At 32.7% G+C, this 26,083-nt stretch overlaps 1 protein-coding gene across 1 annotated transcript; it reads right to left on the reverse strand.

Annotated features, from left to right (window-relative positions):
• Positions 1-22,094: 22,094 nt before the first annotated feature.
• Positions 22,095-25,548, reverse strand: LOC109813903 (proteasome subunit alpha type-6). Its single transcript, XM_083064531.1, has 6 exons — positions 25,046-25,548; positions 24,615-24,669; positions 24,448-24,529; positions 23,686-23,782; positions 22,422-22,460; positions 22,095-22,326 (listed from the first exon to the last, which is right to left on the reverse strand). Exons 1-5 carry the CDS (start codon positions 25,156-25,158, stop codon positions 22,424-22,426), a joined length of 384 nt encoding a protein of 127 aa, XP_082920657.1. The 5' UTR covers positions 25,159-25,548; the 3' UTR covers positions 22,095-22,326; positions 22,422-22,423.
• Between the last annotated feature and the right edge of the window lie 535 nt (positions 25,549-26,083).

Here is a 26,083-nt window from a genome sequence, read left to right on the forward strand (position 1 = left end):
TAATAAAGAAGAACGTTGACCCTGTTAATTTTCTCGAATTTCCAATGCCCGAATATTCTTGTGCCGCGTGATTGAATGCAAATGGTCCTAACTCCTAAACGCCAAAGTGTCATAAACAGTGCGTGCTTTGATTCGTTTTACATGTGTGCGTATTAGGTAAGAAATGGAACTGAAATTTCGTTTAACATGTGTACTCCTAAGATGCATAGAACTAAAGAGAATATGAATTTCTTGCCGTGTTACTTTCTACGTGTCAATTACTCACCAAATAACTGTTACGTTCTTCAATTTTACTTCTCCACTCTCAAATTCACTTTGCTAGGTGAATTCACATGCTGCATCCAATTTTAGGCCAAACCCACTTTGCGTGTAAGAGAGCAAAGTAAATGAAGAGGATCCTTTAGTGTGTTCATACTATGATTTTTATGTTTTGTTCCACATGGTACCACCGGTGAATCGGTGATTGTTTTTGTACGTATTTACTAAACCGTGCCGAACGCGTGGACCTTCATGCACCTCAGATGCACACGTTTTCTAATTATAGTTTACACGCCAAAAACTTTCCACTTCATGAATATGATTAGGAATAAATCACATGGTAGCATAATCCTTTTTATTTTATTTTATTTTATTTAATCCACACTTAAGGAAGCGTTTATACTTCCATTTCCATGAGGATAAATAATTTCCAGAAAATACTTAAGGTTAAACTTGTGAACATACTGTAACATGTGTAATTGTTCTAGATTAGGACTCGACCTAAACTAGGCTGTGGATGGTATTTAAGAGACCGACCCAAAAGTCATGTATAGTTAAGAACGTTTCCAAGAGTTTGAGTTGAATATATGGAGATCAAAATAATTGTTGCTAACCACCTAACTGCTCCCATTGGGTTCCACAACATTCTAGTAGCAGTTAAGTTGTTGGAATTACAGTTTTCGACGAATGATACATTGGTTTGACATAATTTTCAACCCTTTAAAAAAAATCGTTTTTTATAACTTAAAAAGTGTAATTGATTGGGTTTTCTTTTTTCATAAGAACCGATTTAAAATATTTTTATATTTGTACTGTCCCGGTCAGAATCCGATCCAACCCATCTACATGGGTGCACTCGGTTAGAATCCGACCTGTCTGCTCTGCAGGAGTAACTCGGCCAAAATCCGATCTAACTCTCCCACATAGATACTGTTCCGATATCAGGGATAAAATCCCATCTTTAATGACAAGATATTCTCCAAATATTAATGGTTAAGGAAATCCCTTGATCCTCGGGGCCCAAGTAGCCCATGAACGACGTACCATAAAACCCAAAACCCTAGAGTTGAGAGGGCAGATTACACTTTTCGAATGTTCTGGCTTTGCGGCTTGATCTAGGAAAAACCCTAGCGCATCCCGTGACCGGAACATTTTGGCGCCCACCTTGGGGCTACGGTAAAACTCTTCCTACGCCCCAAGTCACAAGAAAAAACATACACTCTACTATGGCGAGAGGCGGCACATCCAACCACGACCCACAACACCCTACCATGGAGGAGATGATGGCGTTGATCAATGGCTTGAGAGAGGAGAGCGACTCTGAGAGAGAGAAGGAGAGGAAGTTTCCCGCACAAAAACAGAGTGGGTACTGTGTTTTAATCGGTGTGAAGTCGTTCACCGTTGGATCGCGCTGATTTTTGGACTGTAGGTTCCAGAAGTGTGGTTCTTCATTCTGACCGTTCGGATTATTAACTGGAGGCCTGGTTTGGGAGAAAACAGCTTCGTATCGGTAGGTGAAAGTGTTCTAGCGCAAAACAGGACTGGTACTGTGTTTTAATCGGTGTGAAATCGTTCACCGTTGGATCGCGCTGATTTTTGGACTGTAGGTTCCAGAAGTGTGGTTCTTCATTCTGACCGTTCGGATTATTAACCGGAGGCCTGGTTTGGGAGAAAACAGTTTCGTATCGGTAGGTGAAAGTGTTCTAGCGCAAAACAGGACTGGTACTGTGTTTTAATCGGTGTGAAATCGTTCACCGTTGGATCGCGCTGATTTTTGGACTGTAGGTTCCAGAAGTGTGGTTCTTCATTCTGACCGTTCGGATTATTAACCGGAGGCCTGGTTTGGGAGAAAAAAAAACTTCGTATCAGTAGGTGAAAGTGTTCTAGCGCAAAACAGGACTGGTACTGTGTTTTAATCGGTGTGAAGTCGTTCACCGTTGGATCGGGCTGATTTTTGGACTATAGGTTCGGGAAGTGAGGTTCTTCATTCTGACCGTTCGGATCGTCAATCTAAGGTCCGGTTTGTCAAAGAACAGCTTCGTATCAGCAGTTGGAACCGTTTGATGGGAAACAGGATCCTAGTCAACATCTAATGGACTTTCGTGCCCAGATGTTAATTCGTGGAGGAAGCATGGGAGTCTGCTGCGAGGGTTTTGTGCTACAAAGGTTTTTTAACGAGGTAACATCAAATAATAAAAATCATTATTTTCAAATTATTTTCAAATTGATTCTGACTTGTAGGCAAACTCGTGATTGTCGGCAAAAGTCCGGCTGGGCGAGTATAAATAACTCGAAGAAGTCGTGATTGTCGGCAACAGTCCGGCTGGGCGAGTATAAATAACTCGTTTTGTGAAAAAACTCGACCTTGATCGGTTAGATTCCGACTTGGCGAGTACTCGTGATTGTCGGCAACAGTCCGGCTGGGTGAGTATAAATAACTCGTTTTGTGAAAAAACTCGACCTTGATCGGTTAGATTCCGACTTGGCGAGTACTCGTGATTGTCGGCAACAGTCCGGCTGGGCGAGTATAAATAACTCGTTTTGTGAAAAAACTCGACCTTGATCGGTTAGATTCCGACGTGGCGAGTACTCGTGATTGTCGGCAACAGTCCGGCTGGGCGAGTATAAATAACTCGTTTTGTGAAAAAACTCGACCTTGATCGGTTAGATTCCGACTTGGCGAGTACTCGTGATTGTCGGCAACAGTCCGGCTGGGCGAGTATAAATAACTCGTTTTGTGAAAAAACTCGACCTTGATCGGTTAGATTCCGACTTGGCGAGTACTCGTAATTGTCGGCAACAGTCCGGCTGGGCGAGTATAAATAACTCGTTTTGTGAAAAAACTCGACCTTGATCGGTTAGATTCCGACTTGGCGAGTACTCGTGATTGTCGGCAACAGTCCGGCTGGGCGAGTATAAATAACTCGTTTTGTGAAAAAACTCGACCTTGATTGGTTAGATTCCGACTTGGCGAGTACTCGTGATTGTCGGCAACAGTCCGGCTGGGCGAGTATAAATAACTCGTTTTGTGAAAAAACTCGACCTTGATTGGTTAGATTCCGACTTGGCGAGTACTCGTGATTGTCGGCAACAGTCCGGCTGGGCGAGTATAAATAACTCGTTTTGTGAAAAAACTCGACCTTGATCGGTTAGATTCTGACGTGGCGAGTACTCGTGATTGTCGGCAAAAGTCCGGCTGGGCGAGTATAAATAACTCGTTTTGTGAAAAAACTCGACCTTGATCGGTTAGATTCCGACTTGGCGAGTACTCGTGATTGTCGGCAACAGTCCGGCTGGGCGAGTATAAATAACTCGTTTTGTGAAAAAACTCGACCTTGATCGGTTAGATTCCGACTTGGCGAGTACTCGTGATTGTCGGCAACAGTCCGGCTGGGCGAGTATAAATAACTCGTTTTGTGAAAAAACTCGACCTTGATCGGTTAGATTCTGACTTGGCGAGTACTCGTGATTGTCGGCAACAATCCGGCTGGGCGAGTATAAATAACTCGTTTTGTGAAAAAACTCGACCTTGATCGGTTAGATTCCGACTTGGCGAGTATAAATAACCCAGAACGGGTAGTTCAAATGAATCAGTGACAACAACGAATCAGGGCTTAATTGTAGGTTCAAATTACCACGACTACGGCTCAAAGTTTCTATAACACGAACTGCTTTAGAAGTACTCCTAATTTGAAAATACTGATCGACCACCGATTGCAAATCATCTCAATCCACAGGCGGAGACTCGCAATTCGCTTCAGTTTCCACAAGATCAAGCCAAACATCAATCTTGGCCCCCTCACATGATTAGGGTGGTATATCGGAACTGGTAGTTCACACACACACACACACACACACACACACACACACACACACACACACACACACACACACACACACACACACACACACACACACACACACACACACACACACACACACACACACACACACACACACACACACACACACACACACACACACACACACACACACACACACACACACACACACACACACACACACACACACACACACACACACACACACACACACACACACACACACACACACACACACACACACACACACACACACACACACACACACACACACACACACACACACACACACACACACACACACACACACACACACACACACACACACACACACACACACACACACACACACACACACACACACACACACACACACACACACACACACACACACACACACACACACACACACACACACACACACACACACACACACACACACACACACACACACACACACACACACACACATATATATATATATATATTCTTACATTTTCTAGGATTTTTCTTACCTCAGTTTTGTTTTTGTTATTCTTCGAGCTCACCATTTCTTTTACCACAATATTATATTTGTTCCCTTTAATGAAATTTTTGTTTTCGGTTTCATATATTTTTCTTCATCTTGTACTCATGTCAATAAATATTTCAAGAAAACTAGTGAAAAATCATTTTCTATGGAAGATCGATCGATTAAATTATAAGATTCAATCAATTAGAATGTATCAGCCGAATTATGAAATGTTTTTCTATTTGCATGGTGGCGCAGTTTAATTGAAGTAAGGTATTAGTATAGGAACTAAGACATAAAACAAAAATTGATTGCAATATTAAGATTTTTTTTCTTCTAATTTTAATATTTGGCTAAAAGGATAGATCCTATTCTTAGATGAAGCATCTTAGGCGGAATGAGAAACATGCATGTAGAGCATGAAAAATTCTTCTAATTGTAGGAAATCATTCGTGATTTGCATATACATTGATAAGGAATATATACAAATTATAAGCTATAATTTAAGTTGTCATTATAATTGATAAGCTATAATTTAGACTAAACTTTAGGCTACTAATGCTACAAGATATACTCAAAATAATAACATATTATTTTACATAATAATATCTATCACATCCCTACAGTCGAAGCAGGAGGTTGACAAACGCTTAGACTGTCCTGAAAATCATCAAAGAGTATGCATGGAAGGCCTTTGGCGAAGATATCAGCAATTTGATAGCGAGACGGAACATGAAGGACACGAACTTCGTCACGGGCAACTTTTTCACGTACAAAGTGAATGTCCATCTCAATGTGTTTTGTGCGTTGATGTTGTACAAGATTATTCGATAGATAAATGGCACTCATATTGTCACAGTACACCAATGTAGCGTTGTGAATTGGGTAATGAAGCTCAAGAAGGAGGTTATGAATCCAACAAGATTTAGAAACAACATTAGCTACTCCTCTGTATTCGGCCTCGGCACTGGAGTAAGATAATGTAGGTTGTCGTTTGGACGACCATGAAATCAAGTTATCATCAAGGAAAACACAATATCTGGAGGTAGATCATCTAGTATCTGGACATCCACCCTAATATGCATTTGTGTAAGAGAGGAGCTTGCCAATAGGTGATTTATACAAATGAAGGCCAAAATCAATAGTACCTTAAATGTAACGTAAAATACGCTTGAGAGCATTCATGTGTTCTTTCTTAGGGGGTCACGCATATGAAGGCATACTTGTTGCACCGCATAAGAAATGTCAAGCCTCGTAAAAGTAAGATATTGCAATGCGCCTGCAAGACGTCTATATTTAGTAGGATCCTCATAGGGAATGTCATTACAAGTGCCAAGTTTGGGCTTCGTATCAACCGGTGTGGGACATGTGTTGTAATTAGTCATCCCTGCTTTTTCAAGAGTTTCTTCTGCATATTTTTTTTCTGTGGAGAGAAACATACCGACTGCATTACGGGTAACTACAATCCCCAAAAAATAACTAAGTGGACCAATTCATAGTGAACTCTATACGCAAGAATGACATAATTGACTTTCTAAGAGAATTAGAGGAGGCCATCAGAATAATATCATCAACAAACAACAAAATATATGCAATATCAGACTTTTTATGATACATGAATAATGAGTGATCAAATTTACTATGATTGTAATTGGTCGTGGCCACATAATCTACAAAACGTTGGTACTAGGCACAAGGGGCTTTCTTTAGGCCATAGAGTGATTTCTTTAACAAGCAAACATAATCAACATGAAATGAGTCTTTAAAATCCGTGGGTTGATGCATATAAACTGTTTCATTGAGATTACCATGTAAAAAAGCATTCTTGACGTCCAACTGATGAATGGGCCATGATTTTGATAAAGCAATGCTCAAAACCATTCAAATGGTCGTCGACTTTACTACCGAGCTGAATTTTCATCAGAATCTACTCCTTTCTTTTGTGACCTGCCATAACATACAAGATGGCCTTTATGCCTCTCAAAAGAATCACTAGTACAGAATATACATTTTACGTCGGTCATTTTAGGGGGTTTTATGTCGGAAAAAGTTGCGACGTTGAAGCGGGAGACATAAATTTACGTCGGGGCACGAAAACCGACGTAAATTTATGTCGGACATTACAAGGTCCGACGTAAAAAGTTGTAAAAAATTTAAAAAAAAAGAAAAAATGACTACAAGAAGAACGGGCCGTTCTGGTTGGAGAACGGCCCGTTCTCCAAGCAGAACGCCCCGTTCTCCATGGAGAACGGCCCGTTCTCCAACCTGGACTTGGCCACTTCCTTCCCCAGCTTCAAAAACTCAGAATGCAACGCAAAACGAAGAACGGGTTACCTCAGCAGAAGATGCCATGTAGATGAACAAGTATTTGGGCGAAAAAACCTACTGCCCCAAGACATGAAAAAATTCATTTTTTTCAGTGAGAAAACATTGTCAATGAAGAAAACGAAGAAAAGGGAAAATGAAGAACCTACCTTGATTGCACAAAACGAAGAAAACGAAGAAAGCAAGATGTAGACATAAGTGAGGAGGAGGCGGACGGATTGCACAACGCGCGGGAGAGTTTGGGTTTAAATTTTTGAGTTCGCGATTGGATTATTTACGTCGGCCCTATTAGGGTCCGACGTAAATTTTAACATCTACGTCGGACACAATGCATAGCCGACGTAGATGTTAAAATTTACGTTGGACCCTAATAGGCCCGACGTAAATAATTTCACTAAAATTACGAACCATGCCACCGCATTTTTATTACGTCGGATGTGTGTATGTGCGACGTAAAATGGGTGACGTAGTATCCTATTTTTCTACTAGTGAATTGTCAGAGTTGTGTTTATGTCAAAAAATACACATAGACCGAATGATATTCCCATCAAGGGGGCGGGTACTAACTCCCATGTCTTGTTGGTAATTAGAGCATTGTATTCATCAGTCATGGTAGTTTTCCAATTTGAGTCATGAAGAGCACTCACCGAATTTTTAGCCAATATCACTAGAAAATTCCCTTCCATTATCACATTGGAAATGCTTGATGTCTCTTTCAATTGTATTTTAATTAGAGTTTTGAACGATTGAAAGAGTGAATAAATGTGATTTTTTAGAAATGGGAAAAGTCCATAAGAATTTGCTAAAGTTGTCAAGAAACAATACATAATATTGGCCAGAAGAGCTAGATATAGGTGATGTCTAAATATCACTGTGAATAATATCAAATGGAAATTTAGTAAACGAATAAGAAGTATTAAATGACAATTTCACGTGTTTACCAAGAGGATAAGAAGTGGGAAAACGTTACGGCCTTTATTATAATTAATAAAATTTTGACGACAAAGAGAGTTGAGGATAGTAGCTCCCAGATGGCCTAAATGATTGTGCCACAAACTAGGAGACAAAGCAGTAAAGGCGAAAGTAAATTTTGGTGGAGATATGGCCTGATTTTTTAGAAGGATGGGGTAGAGATCCCTGTAGTTGTTACACCTCATTAAATGGTTCCCCGCTCGCAAATCCTTCACCGAAAGCCCAAATGAATCAAACTCAACAGAAACCAAATTGTCAATTGTAAATTTACGAACAAATATTAGGTTTTTAATGAGTTTTGGTGCATGCAACACATTATTTAGGTTTAAAAGAGGGTTGGGTGGGGATAATGTAGTGTTTCCATGACCATGAATAGGAATCAAATGACCATTACCAACGACAATATTATGATCTTTGCTCGAATAAGAATAAGATGAGAGTATAACTTGATCAGACGTCGTATGAGAGGTAGCACCAATGTTCATATACCAGTTCTCATTTGATTGAGAAAATGCAAGGGTATGCATGGCCGCATTAATGTCTATAGGTGTGTGCCCAACATTAGATGGTGCTACTGATGCATTGTATGCTTGTTGTGGTGGTCTCGGTCCAAGTACACCAGCTTGGCATGGAGGTCTAGGCTACCATGAAGCTACAGATAAGGACAAGGAGGCTAGGCCCACCTGGCCTAAGGATTAAGGAAGGGATGTTGGTAAGATGGGTAGGCTTAGTACTACTAGTACTACAACTGCTGATACAGTGCACCACTTCTTCCAATGCCTGCACCCCCGCCACCTCCGTGTTTGCCTCTACCATCATGGTTGTTGTTGCCTCTTCCTCGTTTTTTTTTCTTGCCTCGATTGGTATTATGACGACCCTGTGAAGTATTGTTGTTGCAACTGTGAATATGAGCCTTCATCCATAGTTAAAAGGGCGGTGGAACTAGATTCACGGGCTACGCGCTCCTTAATCGTGGCCTCTTCTAACTTCAATCGAGAACATGTTGTGGCAAAATTGGAAAGTTATCATTCTTTTGCATAACTGTGACAAACTAGCATACCCTTCGGTTAAGCCAGCAAGTAGGCGGAGCACTAGACGTTGATCTGAAACAGGAGCCCCAACATTGGATAATTGGTCACAGGGGCAGACCTTCTTAGTAATTGGGGGGAGCAAATTTTTCTAAAAAGAAATTATTTATTTATTTTTCTAAAAAATATAACCCTTAAATTAATTTCCTCTCACTTGATTAAATCCCAAATTTTTTCTCACTTGATTAATCTAAGGGTTATATTTTAACCCTCTCATCTCTCATAATAAATTCCTTCTCACTTGATATGTTCCCTATATATATATATATATATATATATATATATATATATATATAGAGAGAGAGAGAGGAGGTTATAATTACATCGGTGTAACTTTTATTAAGTATTACACCGCTCAATAACTTTATATTAATTGTGAATTTTGTAAATTCAACCGTTAGATTGAAAGTTCACATCACTTTATACGTGTATATCAAATTTTGTTAAAATTGAACAACAATTTGAAGGTAATCACAGTGTTCATATTTTAGTGTATTTTAAAATGAATATATTACGTTAATTTTGTTTTATAAAAATGAAGTATCAAATCATCTTGGATTAATATAAATATTTGTATATATGATCTAAGACATAAGAACTTTCAATCTAACGATTAGATTTACAAAATTTACATTTAATATAAAATTATTGAACAGTGTAATACTCAGTAAAAGTTACATCAGTGTTATTATAATTCCCCTCATATATATATATATATATATATATATATATATATAATATTATATTTACATGATTATTTTATGAAATGACTAGTGAATAATAATATTTTTTTTAAAATTTCATTATCATGTGTTTATTTTGAATAGAAAAAACGAAAAATTTTATTATTTTTTTAATTAGTAAAATATTTAATTTATATATAAAAATTAATTTGGCGCCCCCAAATCTTTTATCCAAGTTCCGCCACTGATTGGTCAGCAAGAGATTTATGTTGATTGCAATAGGTGGAGGTTATGGAGAAATCTGCCAAGCTCGTGTTTGCGAACTAAGTTTCAAGATATACTGCCCTAGAGTTTTTGTTATCTTGAAATAAGTCAGCTACATGCTGCCAAGCTTTTTTGGCCGAATCATTAGCCACAAGGATCGATGTGAGAATATCAGGGGATATAGTTACATAAATCCATTGGAGTACAAAAATATCAAGGCGGTTCCATAGTGGGAGATCAGTAGCCTTGGTTGTTTGGTACACCGTTATGGCTACGACATCTGTATGTGGGATGATATGTTCAAGCACCGAATGAGCTTTAGCTTGAACCTTGAATAAGGTTGCCCGTGAGTGATATTGGCTGGTTTCCATGTCCAAGGTGATTGGAATAAGATGCTTCACGTTGGTGACGGCTCGGGCGGAGTGATATTTGGAATTTTTAGCTATTGATGGGTAGCGATGGGAAGAGAAAAAAAATAATGCTTGGAAGAAGAAGAACAGTGACGACTAGGTTTTTCAGGATTTGAAGAAAGTAACCTAATCTGATATCATGTAGGAAATCATTCGTGATTTGCATATACATTGATAAGGAATATATACAAATTACAAGCTATAATTTAGGTTGTCATTATAATTGATAAACTATTATTTAGACTAATCCTTAGACAACTAATGCTACAAGATATACTCAAAATAATAATATATTATTTTACATAATAATATCTATCACTAGTTGCTAGTTTGTTAAGGTTTGTTTTTCCTACTGTACATCACACAAAATCATTTGTGGCATGTTAATGTGCCATTCCATTTGGCAATTTCCATGCCACATGGGATTGGCCATTCATTTTTCCACATTCAATGTCATGTGACATTTCATCCTACATGGCACTAAAGTCAATACTTTGGCCTGTGATTTTATCATTGATCTAGTAAAAACAAACCCTGCGTCACTAACCAATTTGGAAGATGAGATGAAGACCTTGAAAATGAATCACTAACCAATGCTATATGAGAAGGGTTACAGTCTAAAAAGTGACAAGGCTATGAAGCTATCAAAAATCGACCTTCTTTTACATGTACGAGAAATACACATCTCCAACAATCTTGAGGTATTGTATCTAGTGAGGTTATTGGCCTTCTATTGGAAGACACAAGGAGAATCTAATAAAGGTCACATTGTATGCTATGTTGGAAGGAGGATTGTATTGTGGAGGGCACACATCACCCTTCCTTAAATGTCTATTCTCTCTGAATTTGGATCGACCAAGTAATCATCTAAATTTTAGTCATGTGATTCAAAGGGAAGATCTTTCTCAAAAATGAATTAAGTTATCTATTTATTTGGTGAAAATATTGATAGAAAATATAAAACTTTAAAATAGGTACTCGAGCTACAGTTGGAGATGCATATCCTTACATTTATGAACAATATTAAAATTGAAAGAAAAAAAACTAAGCAATTGAAAGAAAAAAAACTAAGCAAGCAAGATTTCCATTAAGACATCGTTCAACAATACATAATAATTAACAATAAAAAATACTATAAATTCTCTTATATATATGGATTTAGATATTTTAAGGTGGAAAAGTTAAGGTAACTTAATGCATTTAAGTTATTAGATTCTTAAATGTATACATGTTGCAATCTGATTTATTTTTAAGAATCTAATAACTTAAATGTATTAGATTGTCATAACTTTCTCACTTTAAAGTTAAAGAATTCAAATTAATCAAATGTCATGAACAAAGGAATTGTATTAAGAAATTCGAAAAAGAAAATATGAGTGTCAAGATAAATATAATAATTAAATTAATTTTTTAAGCTGTCAAAAAGTAAAATACAAATAAAAATTTATAAAAATTTGAGCTACTAATAAGATTTTATTATTTGAACAAAATTTGTAAAATATAATGAGTTACTTAAAAAAAATATTATATAATTAATCACGATGAACTCATATTTAAAGTGAAATAAAAATCTTGCTTAGTTGTAAGTAAGAGCCACCATTATATATGTTCTTATGCAAGTATTACACGAATTTTCCAACAAAAGTTAGTGGTATTAATAATACATAGATCCCTAAAAATTTTACGTTACCATATATAGAATCATTGAATACATAAAACTTTTGTAATTGTGTTAGTTTACTTTCCTGCAAAGTGTCATAGTGAACTGAATAATTGAATGGTCGGTTGCCAAACTCTGAGAATGTGAATAAAAAACGCAATTGCATACACACAAATATTCCACCCAAATTTAGTACTGAACTATGGTGCCCTATATAAATAATTCACACGGAAAACAGAGTCTAAAATTGATAGATTCGACTAATTTAAAATGGAGAAATTGTACTTTAAATAATAAAGTATTTTAATAATTATCAATTAGACTTAATGGTTAAAATTACAATTAATTTCAAAATTTATTATTATTATTATATATGTACTTTATAATTACTAGCGAAATTCATGTATTTTTTAAGAATTAAAAAATAAAACTAAACAGTTAATAATAAGTTTTAAGAAATTGTACTTTAAATAATAAAGTATTTTAATAATTATTAACTATAAGTAATGATGAAAATTATAATTAATTTCAAATTTTATTATATATATATACTTTATAATTACTAGCACAATTCATGTATTTTTTAAGAATAAAAAATATAAAACTAAATGGTTAATAATAAGTTTTTTTTTGTCTAAATGTAGTTGTAAGATTAGTTTTTAAAAGATGATTGAAAGATAAAGAATAATTTGAGAGGTAGTTATAATGAGAAAGTTATTCAAAAAAATGTGTAAATTAAATGAGGTTATCTCCTTAATTTATATTATAGATTATTATTTTCAATTTTTTTAGGGGTATAAAGTGAGCTGGTGGGAGAGATCAGGGTTGACCCAACATAATATTAGACAAACAAATTTTAGGATGAAACTTTTTTAAAATTAATAATAATATATTTTGATTATATATATATATATAGAATAATCTTGAAAAATTAACAATATTCTGTATATATTTTAGAGATAGACCTTCTAAAGTAAATTTTTTAAAATGTAAAGAGTGACTTTTAAGTTATATAAATATTAGTATAAAATATTTTTTTTAAAAGAGACCTAAAGTAAGAACTTTGTTGGCCTCATGCTTGATACGATGCTAAAAATGACATAGTACTGGAGTAATAAGAAGGATTTGAATATGAATTCCTCCAATTAATATAATAATACACTAATTATAAACATTTGTCAATGTACTACAAAAAATATTACATAAAATAATATATAAAAAATGTTATTATAAATATAATATATAGGTATAAATTTAATTGATATATAACCATATATTTTTAGTGTTAATTTTAGATAAAATTTAACAACGTATTTTATTTGTCATTATAATTTACATCTACACTTTTTAACAATATATTAATATATATTACATTTATAGTATATGTAAAAATAGTTTTTAGTGATAATCAGTGTGTCATTTTAAAGTATGTGTTATTGTATGATAATTTTCTTTAATAATGAAAAAAGAATTATTAATTATTAATTAATAAAGTAGATATACTTTATTTTCTCAAATTGTATTTCTTCCTTTTTAAGGGAACTAGACCTTTAAAAAAGAAACATTATTTTGTAGTAGCCACTAGAATTTTTTTAGTAGGAGAGGAATGAAGTTTTGGGATATAATTTTGTTGTTATTATATAAATAAATAATATATTTTAGCAGCCAGAGCTGAAGGTTACAACCAGACACCTATCTTCCAACTGCCAGCAACGTCGTTGGCGGAATCTTGGTGGTGTCCAGGTTCATAGAATCTTTCTCATCTTAGTTGCTTATGGCGGCGTTGGTCGGAAATAAAATATTTGGAGAATAATATCCATTCCCGTGGATTTATTATGCCCTAAGATGTGATTAGTAAATAAATTACATATTAAAAGGAAGCTCACAATATTAAAACACATTTTGGGACATTGCTTTTCACAACTTCTCCATTAAAAGTAAAAAGTATTTCTCAATTAAAAATTAAAAAAAAATTAATAAAAGAATTTTCAAAATCACTTTCAAATTTGTAATTAAATAGACTAAAAATAAGTGAAATTTATACGAGTGGAATATTTTTTTTTTAAAACATTGTTTTAGTTTGATAAATAAAAAAAATATAAGTTGAATACGAAATTTTTGATAAAAATTATCGGATACACTTTTTAACAAAGAAAATCTTATTTTACACTCACATGATTATAAAAAATAAAATAAATGAAAAATAACACATATATATATATATATAAATATAAGGATAAGGATAATCAATTATCCTAAACTTTATTCTTTTTATAAATAGGTATCATAAATTTTTATTTTATCTTAAATAATTCTTACATTTTATCTATTTTATAAATAGACATCATAAATTTTAATTTGTTTTAATTAATTCTTAAATTTTACTTCTTTTACAAATAAATATCCTCAACTTTAATTTTATTCAAATTGATATAGACATTTGATAATTTATTATTTTTACAAACAATTTTTATATTATCAATTTATAGTTAAATTAGTTATGTTAAATATCAATCATTCACTATTCTTTTTCTATTTATGTAACAATTATTTTTTCAAAATAATAAAAATACAAGTTTAGAAAAAATAAAAAACACAGAATGATAAAAATAATAAAAAGAAGTTTTTACTTAATTTTTTTCTTATTCTAAAATAATTTTTTTCTTCTGATATTTAATGTGTGTCTAAATTAATAAATAAGTGTCATTAAAATAAATAAATGATTAATATTTTTCTATATTAGTAATTTAATTTCAATATAATATAAAAGACTTACAAAAAAAATTAATTAAGATAAAATTGTAATTAATGTGTTTATTTATAAAAATGATCAAATTTAATGATAAATTATAATAAAATTAAGTTTTATGATGTCTATTTGTTAATATGACAAAATTTAAGGATCAATTAAAATAAACTTAAAATTTGTAATATCTATTTAAAAAGAAGATAAAATTTAAGGGAATTAAATACTTTTTTCCCTAAATATAATAAACGAAGTATGAAAAGGGGAGAGAAGATAAAATAAAGTGTATTTTTAGGAAAATATATTTATTAATTTTTTTAAGAGAGTATAAATTTTTATTTTTGCAATTGTTGAAAAATTGTATATAATAATATTGACTTAAATATAATTTTAGTATTTAAAAGTTATGGTAAATTTATTTTTGTCCCTCAAATTTAAAATTATATTTGTTTAGTTCTATAACTTTTAAAAATTTTATTTTAATTTCTCAAATCATCAATAACATGATAAATTGAGATAATTATATAGCATTAATTATGTTTAATATTATATTTTAATTAAAAAAACACTACTAGTAAGTTTTGTACGATAATATTTGACAAATTTTTTTTTTTAAAATAGAATATAAAGATTAAAATAAAAAAATTAATTATAGAACTAAAAATATTAATTTTAAATTTAAAAAATTAAAAATAAATTTATCTTAAATTTGATGGATTAAAAATATATTTAAATTAATAGTACGTTAAGACTGATGCAGAATTAAAATTTTATTCCATTTAACTCAATTAAATGCGTTAAATTCCTTTTTCGTTAAATTTATCTCTATTCCATTGTTAAGATATTTAAAGGAAAGATTTCTTTTGAAGAAATATTATTTATATTTTTAATTTAAGAAAATATTTTTTTGTTTTTATTATAAAACATCAAATTGGTTTTGTTACTTTAAAAATGAATTAAAATGAGAATAATTTTATTATTTTCATTGTTTTTATATAATCTTTTATAATAAAAGCAAGATGATATTTTTATAATTAAGAAAACTGCAATCAAATACTAACATTTCCAAGAATCACTTGATAAACCTTGGAACAATGACAATGGTGAGAATCTTATACATTTTTAACTCATGTTTTGTTTTTGTTTTTCTCACGTCAGATACAACAACAACGCAGAAGCTACGTACTCTCAGCTACTTCTAATTCTAACCAGAAGCAGATTCCTTAGCTAAAAACGCAAGTCCAAACATACAAAAATATCCACCGTGTGTTTGGTTCAAATTTTTAACGTAATTTATTATATTAGAAATGAAAATTATTAAAATTTTTGGTTCGATTCACATTTTAAATGTGTTACCAAACATGCACTAAATCAAAGGATATATATAATATAGATATTACACTGCTAATTACCGGTGCATTGAATCAAAACCTGCTAATTGTATAAGAAAAATTGCTAAACTGGTTTCAGTTAATTAGGACGGGAGCATAAAATATAACATAAAATTAGAATTTAAAATCAATTTTTTTTAACTAAATTGATCGATTTTTAGATAACTGATTTTACAAAAGTTGATCGTTAAAGTAATATCTTCAATTGTAACTTCATATTTAAAATAAAAATTGAACTCTATTCATCAGTTAAAAAAGACATGTCGAATCATTTGTGCTTGTAATTTTTAGTTTAATGATCAATTCTCTAATCTGATTTTGTATCATATTTTTGTCTAATGCTTTCATGATTTCATCCTAATTATCTAAAACCAATTTAGCAAAAAAAAAAAAATTTACAATTAGTAATCTTTGATTCAATACACGGGTAATTAGTAATATAATATCTATATTATGCTCCTTGCATTATACTTTTTTATTATTAAATATATTATCAAAGTTTTTACATTTTGAAGTAGTTAAAATATGCTTAATAATTCACTTGAGACAACTTTGTTGATATGATATGCTTATGTATGTTTGAATGTTATTTAGTGACCACCTTCACCATTGAATTCATGTTAAATTGTTATAATTGATGAAAAACTACATATTTTAGCTTCTGAAAATTGAAGTTACTTTATGTAAAAAAAGAACTTCATACATGTTTTTAATGACACCTTATTAAACACGTAAATTAATTAATACAAAATTATCCCAACTTAATTAGTGATATTAAATTTAAATTATGACTATGTTAAATATTTGGAGAAAAAAAAATTATCATTCATTATAATCTTACCCAATTAGAACAAACTTATTATTATTTTTTAATGAAGAATACACTTTGTCTATACTAAATAACACAATAAAAAAAGAAATAAAATTTTACTGCCTTAGAATTCCCTGTCTATCCCATATGCATAGTGGTAGCTCCTTTTTAAATAATAAAAAAAAATCTACAATAGTTTATTTAGATTTAGCAAGTAAAATCCATCATTAATTAATCACGCAAGCTGCACAAAACGCACTTCTTCTCCAAATGGCGATGCCATCCATGATCCATGCTATAATTTGCATTTCTCTTGTCCTCACATCCATACACACCAAATAAAGAATCATGCCCTTTCCTTTTCCTTCTTTCAATGATTTCTTATTTTATGTCCTTCAAAATGTGAAATCGAAGGGGAAAATGACAAGAATAAATAAATAAATAAATTACTCACCATTCTTTCTCTAGGCCAAGTCTTATTTTTGTGGTATGTAGTCTTTTTTTTTTTTTTAATTATTTGTCCATTACTCATGAGTCATGAATGATTTGAAGGCTGAAGATGAGAGCCATGGAAGAGATCATTGTTGAGGGCATATAAGAAAATCGAAATGGGCCTACTTCTTGGACTAGTAGGGCAACCACAAGACCCGATAGTGACTCCAGTCTACCTGGGTTGCTATTTGCAAACCCGCTTTTTACTCTTTTAACACTTTACAACCCTTTTAGAATTTTATATAATGTCTTTGCTCTATATTTAAGATATAAATACTTAATCCATCAAGTTCAATGATAATTGTGAAATTAGTTAGACTTAATTAATAATATTTTAATTTAAAGTTTTATTCATGAAATAAATAGTATAAATAATGGTTATATTTAATGATTTTATTTATAAATTAGGGGATAATTTTCTTAATAAATGAGTGACTTATAATGTTTCCAGTCTAATAAATACATTCATTTTCATAAAAATCAGAGCATGACTTGCTAACAAGCTCATAATAAATTAAAGGCATAAAATAAATTACTAACTAATGCATTTAAAAGTAGATTCTAATTCTTATAATTAGGACCAAAATAATATTTTCATGTGTTTCTCATATTTAAGAACAAAAAGGTAACTTAAATTAATTTTTTCTTTTTAAAACTTTTTTCCTTTCCCGACCCCGCCATTCCTCACTCCCTCCTCCTTTCAACATTTTTACTTTCGTTTCTTCCTCCTTGTTTCAACTTCTCCATGTGAGTCTTGGAATATCCTCATTTTTTAAATAATAAAATAAAATTATTTAAATAATATTTTTAAGATAGAATTAATTAGTTAATTAATTAATTTGATTTTATAATACAAATAATGGGTATTTTTCTTAATTAAAATAAAATAAAGATAAACAATGAGTAACTGGGTTAGTCTTTGAGTTTGGACTATAGAAGCTCAACCTAGAGTCTAGCTTATCAATAAGAGAGATGAAGAAGGGCTTATGTTATATAGCATTTTAGGTTTTTGAAGCTTTGAGAGAACCTCCAAAGAAAACCCTAAAGGAGAACCCTGAGGAGCATATGGAGTAGCTTCAGGCTATAAAGATCATGCATTTTACTTTAGATATCGTCATCTGAAGTAAGAAATGTTGAATTTTGCCACAAAAATGTTTTAATAAGGACAAACCCTTAGTTCCAAGTAACAATTACGGAAAAGTAATCATAAAGTTACTAAAAAATCGTTTAAGTGTTTTAGATTTAAAATATTATACAACATAAGTGTTTTAGCTTAGAAGAATACTCAAAAGCAAAGACAAGAGTCTTTGTGAAATTTATGTCCTTGGGCAAGTCGTTCTTATAAGTGCACAAGACTAAAGTATTGAGGAGTTTCAAGTTGGACAATTTCTCTTAGAGAACATACCTTGAAGATCCTGATTCTTAGTCTCTCTGGTAAAGCCTCTAAAGTAGCAAGTCTTAGTTCAAGCTCAACTTCTTAGAAAATTAGCACTAAAGAACTTATTAAGAAGGTTACTTAGAAGTACCATCAGAAGCACTCTCAAAAGGAAGCTTCAGAAGCAAATTGCTCCTAAAGGATATGCAGATAGCACCAAAATAAAAATACAAGATGATGTCAACATTGCTTAAAAGTTAAGCCAACTCTAATGGACCTATTTTGGAGTCTATAAAAGGAAGACCAAGGGATTTATTTGGAGTAAGTAAGATTATTGAAAGCCATCAACATACAAGCTAGCTTAGCTATTATACTTGATTCATACTCTATTTTTTTTAGATCTCATCTTCTACACTTGCAAACATACTTGTGATAGGAAAAAAAAGTAAGAATACTTCGTTAGTGGAAGCTCCTAATCAAGGAAAGTGTAGTGAAAATCTTAGTAGTTGCTAGGATTCAAAACCTAAGTATGTATTTACCTATCCTATCCAAATCTGGTGTTCAGAGGGTTAGGAAGGTGGGAAAAGTTATCAACAAGTTGCTTGAGGTTACTCATAGCAAGAGGCTGTGAGGGTGAGATTCTTAATAGGTGTTGAGGGTATTACTGTGTGAGGACTAGACATAACCCAAGGTTGGGTGAACTAGGATAAATCTCTATTTGCAATTTCTCTTATCTTATCTCCATTATTTACTTTAACTACTTATTATTGTTTACAACCTTGGTACATATTTATTCGTTGTCGATATCATAAGTTGATAGACTCATCAAAGAAAGAATCTATTTTTATAACCTCAAGCATGCAAAGTCATTTATGTTGTGTTAGATTTTTGTTTAATTGGACAAGATAACCTTGTGTTCTTTCCTTTCAAGACGAATCTATTTCCTCATTTTAGATAGTCTTTTCTCCATTGATTAAAATGAGCCAAGATCAACAACTACAGGTTTGGTTTCAGGCTAGAATTTCAAAAAAAATCCTCATCAAATGTAGGTGTTGATAAGGGCAGCAACAATCTCTAGTAGCGATATTAGTCTTGGCTTGAGAACGGACAAAGGATGGACCTCATTCCTTAGAGGTAGTGGGATGTAGAGAAGGAAAAGGCAAAGATAGTAGAGATGAATTCTCTATTGGTGTAGGAAGAAATATAGGTCTTGCTAAGGTATCAAAAATGGGTGATTGAAGAAACAAATTTAAATTCTCAATGTTAAAGACTAAATCCTTACCAAAATTAGGAGTGGTAGGTTTGATAGGGAGTGAACTAGTGGATAAGAACAAGGGACATCCTTAGATTTCTTAGTATGGACATCAACAATAACATCTTTTTCAGAAAAATCCATTAAAGATGGATCTTCAAAATTGATACCACATGACTTGAGCTAAGTCAGAACATCAACAATCAATGTATTAGAAGCACGTTGAATAGTGGTCTAAACATCACCAGATGGTCTAGTGGAGCATGAGATGACTTCTTTTAAGGGAGAGTCACTGTCATCCTCTTGGTTGACCTTGTAATGGGTCTCTTCAACCATTGACTCTACAATGGGATCATTACATTTAGAAATGAAAGCAAGAACTTGGAGGACCATCACATCAAAAAAAGTTGCTTTTGAAGAGGATTTTTTTCCTTTTGAAGTAGGGGTAGGTGTATCGGAAGCAACCTTTGAAGGTGCAACAAAAGGTAAATTAGCAACAACAACAATTGGGACACTAGTTGAGACATCAGGCTCAACATTTATAGAGACAACATAATGGGTAATGCTTCCATGATCAACAGGCTCATCTTTAGTGGCAACTTTTCTTATTCAGAAGGTGAACCTTTGAAAGCAGACACAAATCTTTTAAAGGGAACAAAGTTGGCACTAGCCTTAGTTTTGAATCTTTTTCCTAATCTTAGTCAATTAGCTATCCTTCCAGATAACTTTGGTGAAGAGGAAGCAGGTGCAACAATGGTGGAGGCATCATTCTTCTGCTTTCTTTTCTTGTCTTTCTTTTTTGTCTTTTCCTCATCATCAAAACATTTACACTTTCTAGCCATCTCTAGATGAGGCTTCAACCTCATTTTAAGCAAGTTGTGTGCATTACAATCTGGAATCATAGAATCCATATTTTCATAATTGAGAGGCACTTTGAAGTGCTTAAACACTTTTGTTAGAAGCATGCCATAAGGGACAAAAGTGGTCACCTTAGATGGCTTTGTTGCCTTAAGCATATGCTGCAAAATCATGTATGGAAGACAGACTCTGATTTGTTTCCACATGCAATAAATGATTAGAAGGTCTTGACTAGTGGCCTCTTGAAAAGTTCCTACTCTAGGGAGGAGAATGTGTAAACACATGTTGTGTATAATCCTACCAAAGGATTTCAGGTTTAAGGACTTCAAATTAGTTTCTCCTTCCTCCAACATTTTCTTGATAACCTTCCTCTGGAAGACATGTAAGGTCTATTACCAATCAAACCATAATTCTAAACTATCAGTAGGTAGATTAAGAATTTATCCCAAAGTCTCAACTGTGAGGAGAATGTCACATCCCTTCAAATTTATTGAGAGAATACATGCTTTATTATCCATTTTTGCTCCCAGATAGAAGCCTTTCACAAGCCTAAGGTATACAAAACCCTGAATATCAAGGAGATGTCAATTGATAATGATTAGACTCCTCCCATCTGTGAATCTAACACACTATAATAAATGAGCTAAATAGTGGAGGTTATTTTTACGTTTAGTGGAGGTTTTTACCCTCCGCAAAATAAATCGCAGAGGTTTCCAAAAACCTCCGCAGTTACATTCGCCGCAAGCAATTAGCGGCGTTTTTTAGAAACCTCTGGTATTGTGAGTATTTAGCGGAGGTTTTGTTAAGGAGGTTTTAAACCTACACTAACAGTGGAGGTTTTTTAAAGGAGGTTTCAAAGCTATGCTAACTGCAGAGATTTTTTAGTGGACGTTTTAAAACTATGCTAACTGCAGAGGTTTTTTTACTGGAGGCTTTAAAGTGGAATAACAGTAAAGATTATTTAGTGGAGGTTTTAAAGTAAATTAACTACAATAATCATTAATCAATATATTTTTGTAGAGTTTCTAATCCTCCCTATTTTCCTGTGTATAATAGTTTTTATACTCATTTTAATTGCATAATCTACATGTATTACAATTTCTCATTTTCACTCGTGATATTTATAAGAAACTTAATAAAAAAAATACACATAAAATGGATGAAGAAATTCCATTGCTAATAACCAAAATACCAACATATAGTTCAAAGATTTACAATTCAAACTTCTATTATAAATTCAAGTACAACATAAAATCCATAACATTGTCAAATTAGCCTTATACTAAACTTTAAATCCGAAATACATTATAAGCAATCTAAGGGTTGCTAGCACCAGATGATCCTCTTGCATCCAAAGGTGTATTAGGAACACTTGAAGCATCGTTTGGCTGAAATAATAAAAGCAAAATAACTTAGTTAAGAAAATTATATATCACATATATTATATCATAATGACAATTCTAAACACCCAATAAAAAATTACCTCTAAATGCAACAATATAAGTCTATCAATGGAACAGAGCTGCCAAAAAACAAAGATATAATTAGAACCAAATGATTTAAAATAAATATTTGATATCAAAACAGAGCAAGTTTAATATCCTGTCTAGAAAATGCAACAATATAAGTCAATGAGGATGATAAATTAAGATAATTGATCTTTACTATGTATCCAAAAGCTGAGAAATCAAAAATCAAATTAACATTATAACAATGAATCTATCTTTTTATCTGAGAACCTCATGATATATTGCCACGTTGTACTAATTGCCTAAATAATAAGAGGAATCAAATCTTATTATGCAGATTCTAATGTGCAAAAGCTTTCATAATTTATTGGAATATAGCATAATTATTGAAAAGACTATTTTCACATCATATTATTATAACATAGTTATTGATGACATCTATATATGGGATAGAGCAATAACATTATATAATTACCAACAGCACATGCGCATAAACTTTCTTTTTATACTAACTTAAAAGGGAATCATTTGAAATCAGAGTTTATAGAATTAAGTTAATTGTTATTAATTAGCTAACTAATATACACATCTTCTCATATGTATAATCATGATTTATACGCATCATGCATCTTTGGCAGAATGGTTGCACGCGGACACATATATAACATCAATGTAAAATTTTGACGCTATAGTTAAGGAAAATAATTCCACATGAACAAAATTTGAAGCAAATTTTTAAAGTTAGAAAAATGAATAAACCAAAGCAACTGTATTATATATGTATTATATATGTATTCAACAAATAAATTAAAAAATTAATAAGGACCAAAGATTGAGGTGATGAAATTTTAGAACTAACACCCCTTACAAAGAGGGCTAGAGTTTGTGTGAAAGCTAGATGTGATACTCCCACGGTTAGTGTTCATGAAAAATCTATTACCACTACTCAGGGCACTTCTAATTAGGTGTCCAATTAAAAAATTAATTTTTATTGGCTTGGACATTAGAGCTGACACACCTACACATACATACACGTGCAATTTACAATTTAATATGGTGGCGGGAGCAACAGACAATAGAATCATCCAGTCACACCACAAATGCAGAAGCATGTTAAAACAATGTGGCTATTACCTATTGTTGTACTGTTCCAGTACATTAAATATAGAAGTGCAGACATCATTCTTCTCCAAAAACTAATGATAATTTTAGAGCAAAATGAAACAGAATAATAACCAGCTAGTAATAGTTACAGTGGCAAAATACTGAACCACTTACCATTTAGCCAATACGTCCACTAGCATCTCATACCCATATGTAAAGCGAAACTCAGCTGCTTCATTTCTTGCTTGTTGAACCAGCGTCCTAGCATCAGCTGGAAAGAGGTATTCCAAGAGGATAAAGCAAAGGTTGAATTTGTAAACTGAGGATATTTTAGTTCTACATATATATGTAAATAAATATTCATTTTCTCTGGATGAAATCTAAACATGTGCTCATATTTCAAAGTTCATTTTACAGAAAAACAATATTACCATTGCCTCTATCTACTGAGCCTGATCATAAGTCAATTTAGCCCTAGCCACAACTTTGACAGTAACATTCAGGTCTAATAGAACTATTTTCTCATCATAAATATTAATGATATTTCATGATATGGTTGCACGGATTTATAGAACAATATCACACCAAAAAATAAATAAGTGATTCTGAACCAGAGGTTTGGCTTGAAAACAGATCTCTTAAGCAATTTTCAACAAGTCACAATCTAGGAGAATGATAATCATTCTCATATAATCACAGTCTCCTCCTTAATTTTCTCCTCACTAACCAATTGGTTAGGTTGATAATGATATCATATTTTTCAAACCTGTAATTTATATTTTAATGAGATACAATAAAATGAAGAAATCATCAGTGAAATTCCACATGATTTAACTTTAACAAAAAAACATACGTATATTTTAATTAAAAAAATGCAAATAAATTCACAAAAATCTACAGCAAAGAAATTGTGAAGAGGTGCAATGAGAAATATACCAGTCATGCCAGTTGCCAATAAACCAAGGTACTTTGTGATGGGAAAGAGGTGTGAAACACTTGTCTGGTCCAAAAGCTTATCCTGCATCAAAAATCCAAACTTAAGAAGCCAGCACAAGTATTAATACAACCAAAAGAATGATCAGAGAACCAATTTTCAGACTCACCGGAACCTTCTTCTGAGTAACGACACATAGATCAGAGTACCAACAAATGAAGAAACTGGTTAAGAGCAAGAAAACTATTACGTAAACAAGTAAACAAATAAAAAATAAAAAAATAAAAAAGTTCCATGAGACAGTCACATAGATAAATATTATATCCCACAACATCTTTTCCTAGTGCTACTTCTGGTCTGAGTACCATCATATCACATATATAATAGAATAAAAGCAATTAAGGAAATTTGAATTGTGAAACATTAAGAAATCATCTTGAATTTATTCACAAATTATAAAATGCAATGGATCCTCAGAATAATCTAATATGTTTTCCGTCAACTATCAGTTATCCAAACCAATAGGCATTTTAAACGAAACATTTAGGACATAGTCAAAGATTTTTCAGGCAGGAAACATGATCAATGGATAAAACTAACCTTGGAATTCTTGCACCCGTTTCAGAAGCACAAGCTATAGCATTCAGTTTTCCACACCAGGAAACAACACTAGGAAAAAAAATCAAGTTGGGCAAGAGACAACTCACAAGCATACACGAGCATTAAGGTTCCGGAGAACGACTCTCACCCGTCATCGCCGTTGGAGGAAGTCACGGTGCTTAAGGGGTTTCGAAGGGTTTCTTTGGAGAGGGAAGCCGTGGATTTCTTGATTTACAGCGGAAGTCACGATGCTTAAGGGGTTTCGAAGGGTTTCTTTGGAGAGGGAAGCCATGGGTTTCTTGATTTACGGCGGAAGTCACAGTGCTTAAGGGGTTTCGAAGGGTTTCTTTGGAGGGGGAAGTCGCGGGTTTCTTGATTCACGGCGGAAGTCATGGTGCTTAAAGGGTTTCGAAGGGTTTCTTTGTAGAGAGAAGTCGTGGGTTTCTTGATTTTTTAGGGAGGGGAGTTGTGGGGTTTGTGATTTTTTAGGGAGGGAAATCAATTTTTTTTTTTTTTGGAGAGGTAGGCTGTAAAGTTGAAGAGAGAAATTCTAGATTTTGGGATTTTTTTAGAGGAAAATTTTTTTAGAGGCAGAAACTGGAAAAATAATATTTAATTAATAGAGGTTATAAACCTCTGCAAATTAAATATAAAAAAAATATAGTTTTTAATAAATTAAGGAGGTTTTTGAAACCTCCACAAAATAACCTCCACTATTTAACATTTTTTTTGTAGTGACAGATGCTCCTTTTTCTTTGAATTTTATGAGAATGAGGGGATGTGTCTCAACAATGAACCTAACATTGTAATTCACCCCATTACTAAGATGTAGCCTATTCCGAGGAGATCAACTTGGGCTACCCTCCCTGGCTAGATGGTTAGACTATACAGATTGTCAAGCAGCAACAAAGCGAAATGCAAAATTTACTCAACTTCATGGTTGCAATTGAATTGAGCACATAAGACACTTTTCACAACCTTTCCTTCATGCTTGGTGAGCCATATAGACCATGGATGATTCAGCCTTAAATGAAGTTT

This window comes from Cajanus cajan, chromosome 9 (assembly GCF_000230855.2).
Source record: "Cajanus cajan strain Asha chromosome 9, NIPB_CcT2T_4, whole genome shotgun sequence".
NCBI classification, from domain to species: Eukaryota; Viridiplantae; Streptophyta; class Magnoliopsida; order Fabales; family Fabaceae; genus Cajanus; species Cajanus cajan.

Coding starts and splice junctions, on each gene's coding strand:
- LOC109813903 (XM_083064531.1), bottom strand. CDS start 25,158: ATGCTTGTGAGTTGTCTCTTGCCCAACTTGATTTTTTTTCCTAGTGTT. Junction 24,530..24,614: donor TTACTCAGAAGAAGGTTCCG/GTGAGTCTGAAA, acceptor TTTTTGATGCAG/GATAAGCTTTTGGACCAGAC. Junction 22,461..23,685: donor GTGGACGTATTGGCTAAATG/GTAAGTGGTTCA, acceptor GTTTTTTGGCAG/CTCTGTTCCATTGATAGACT.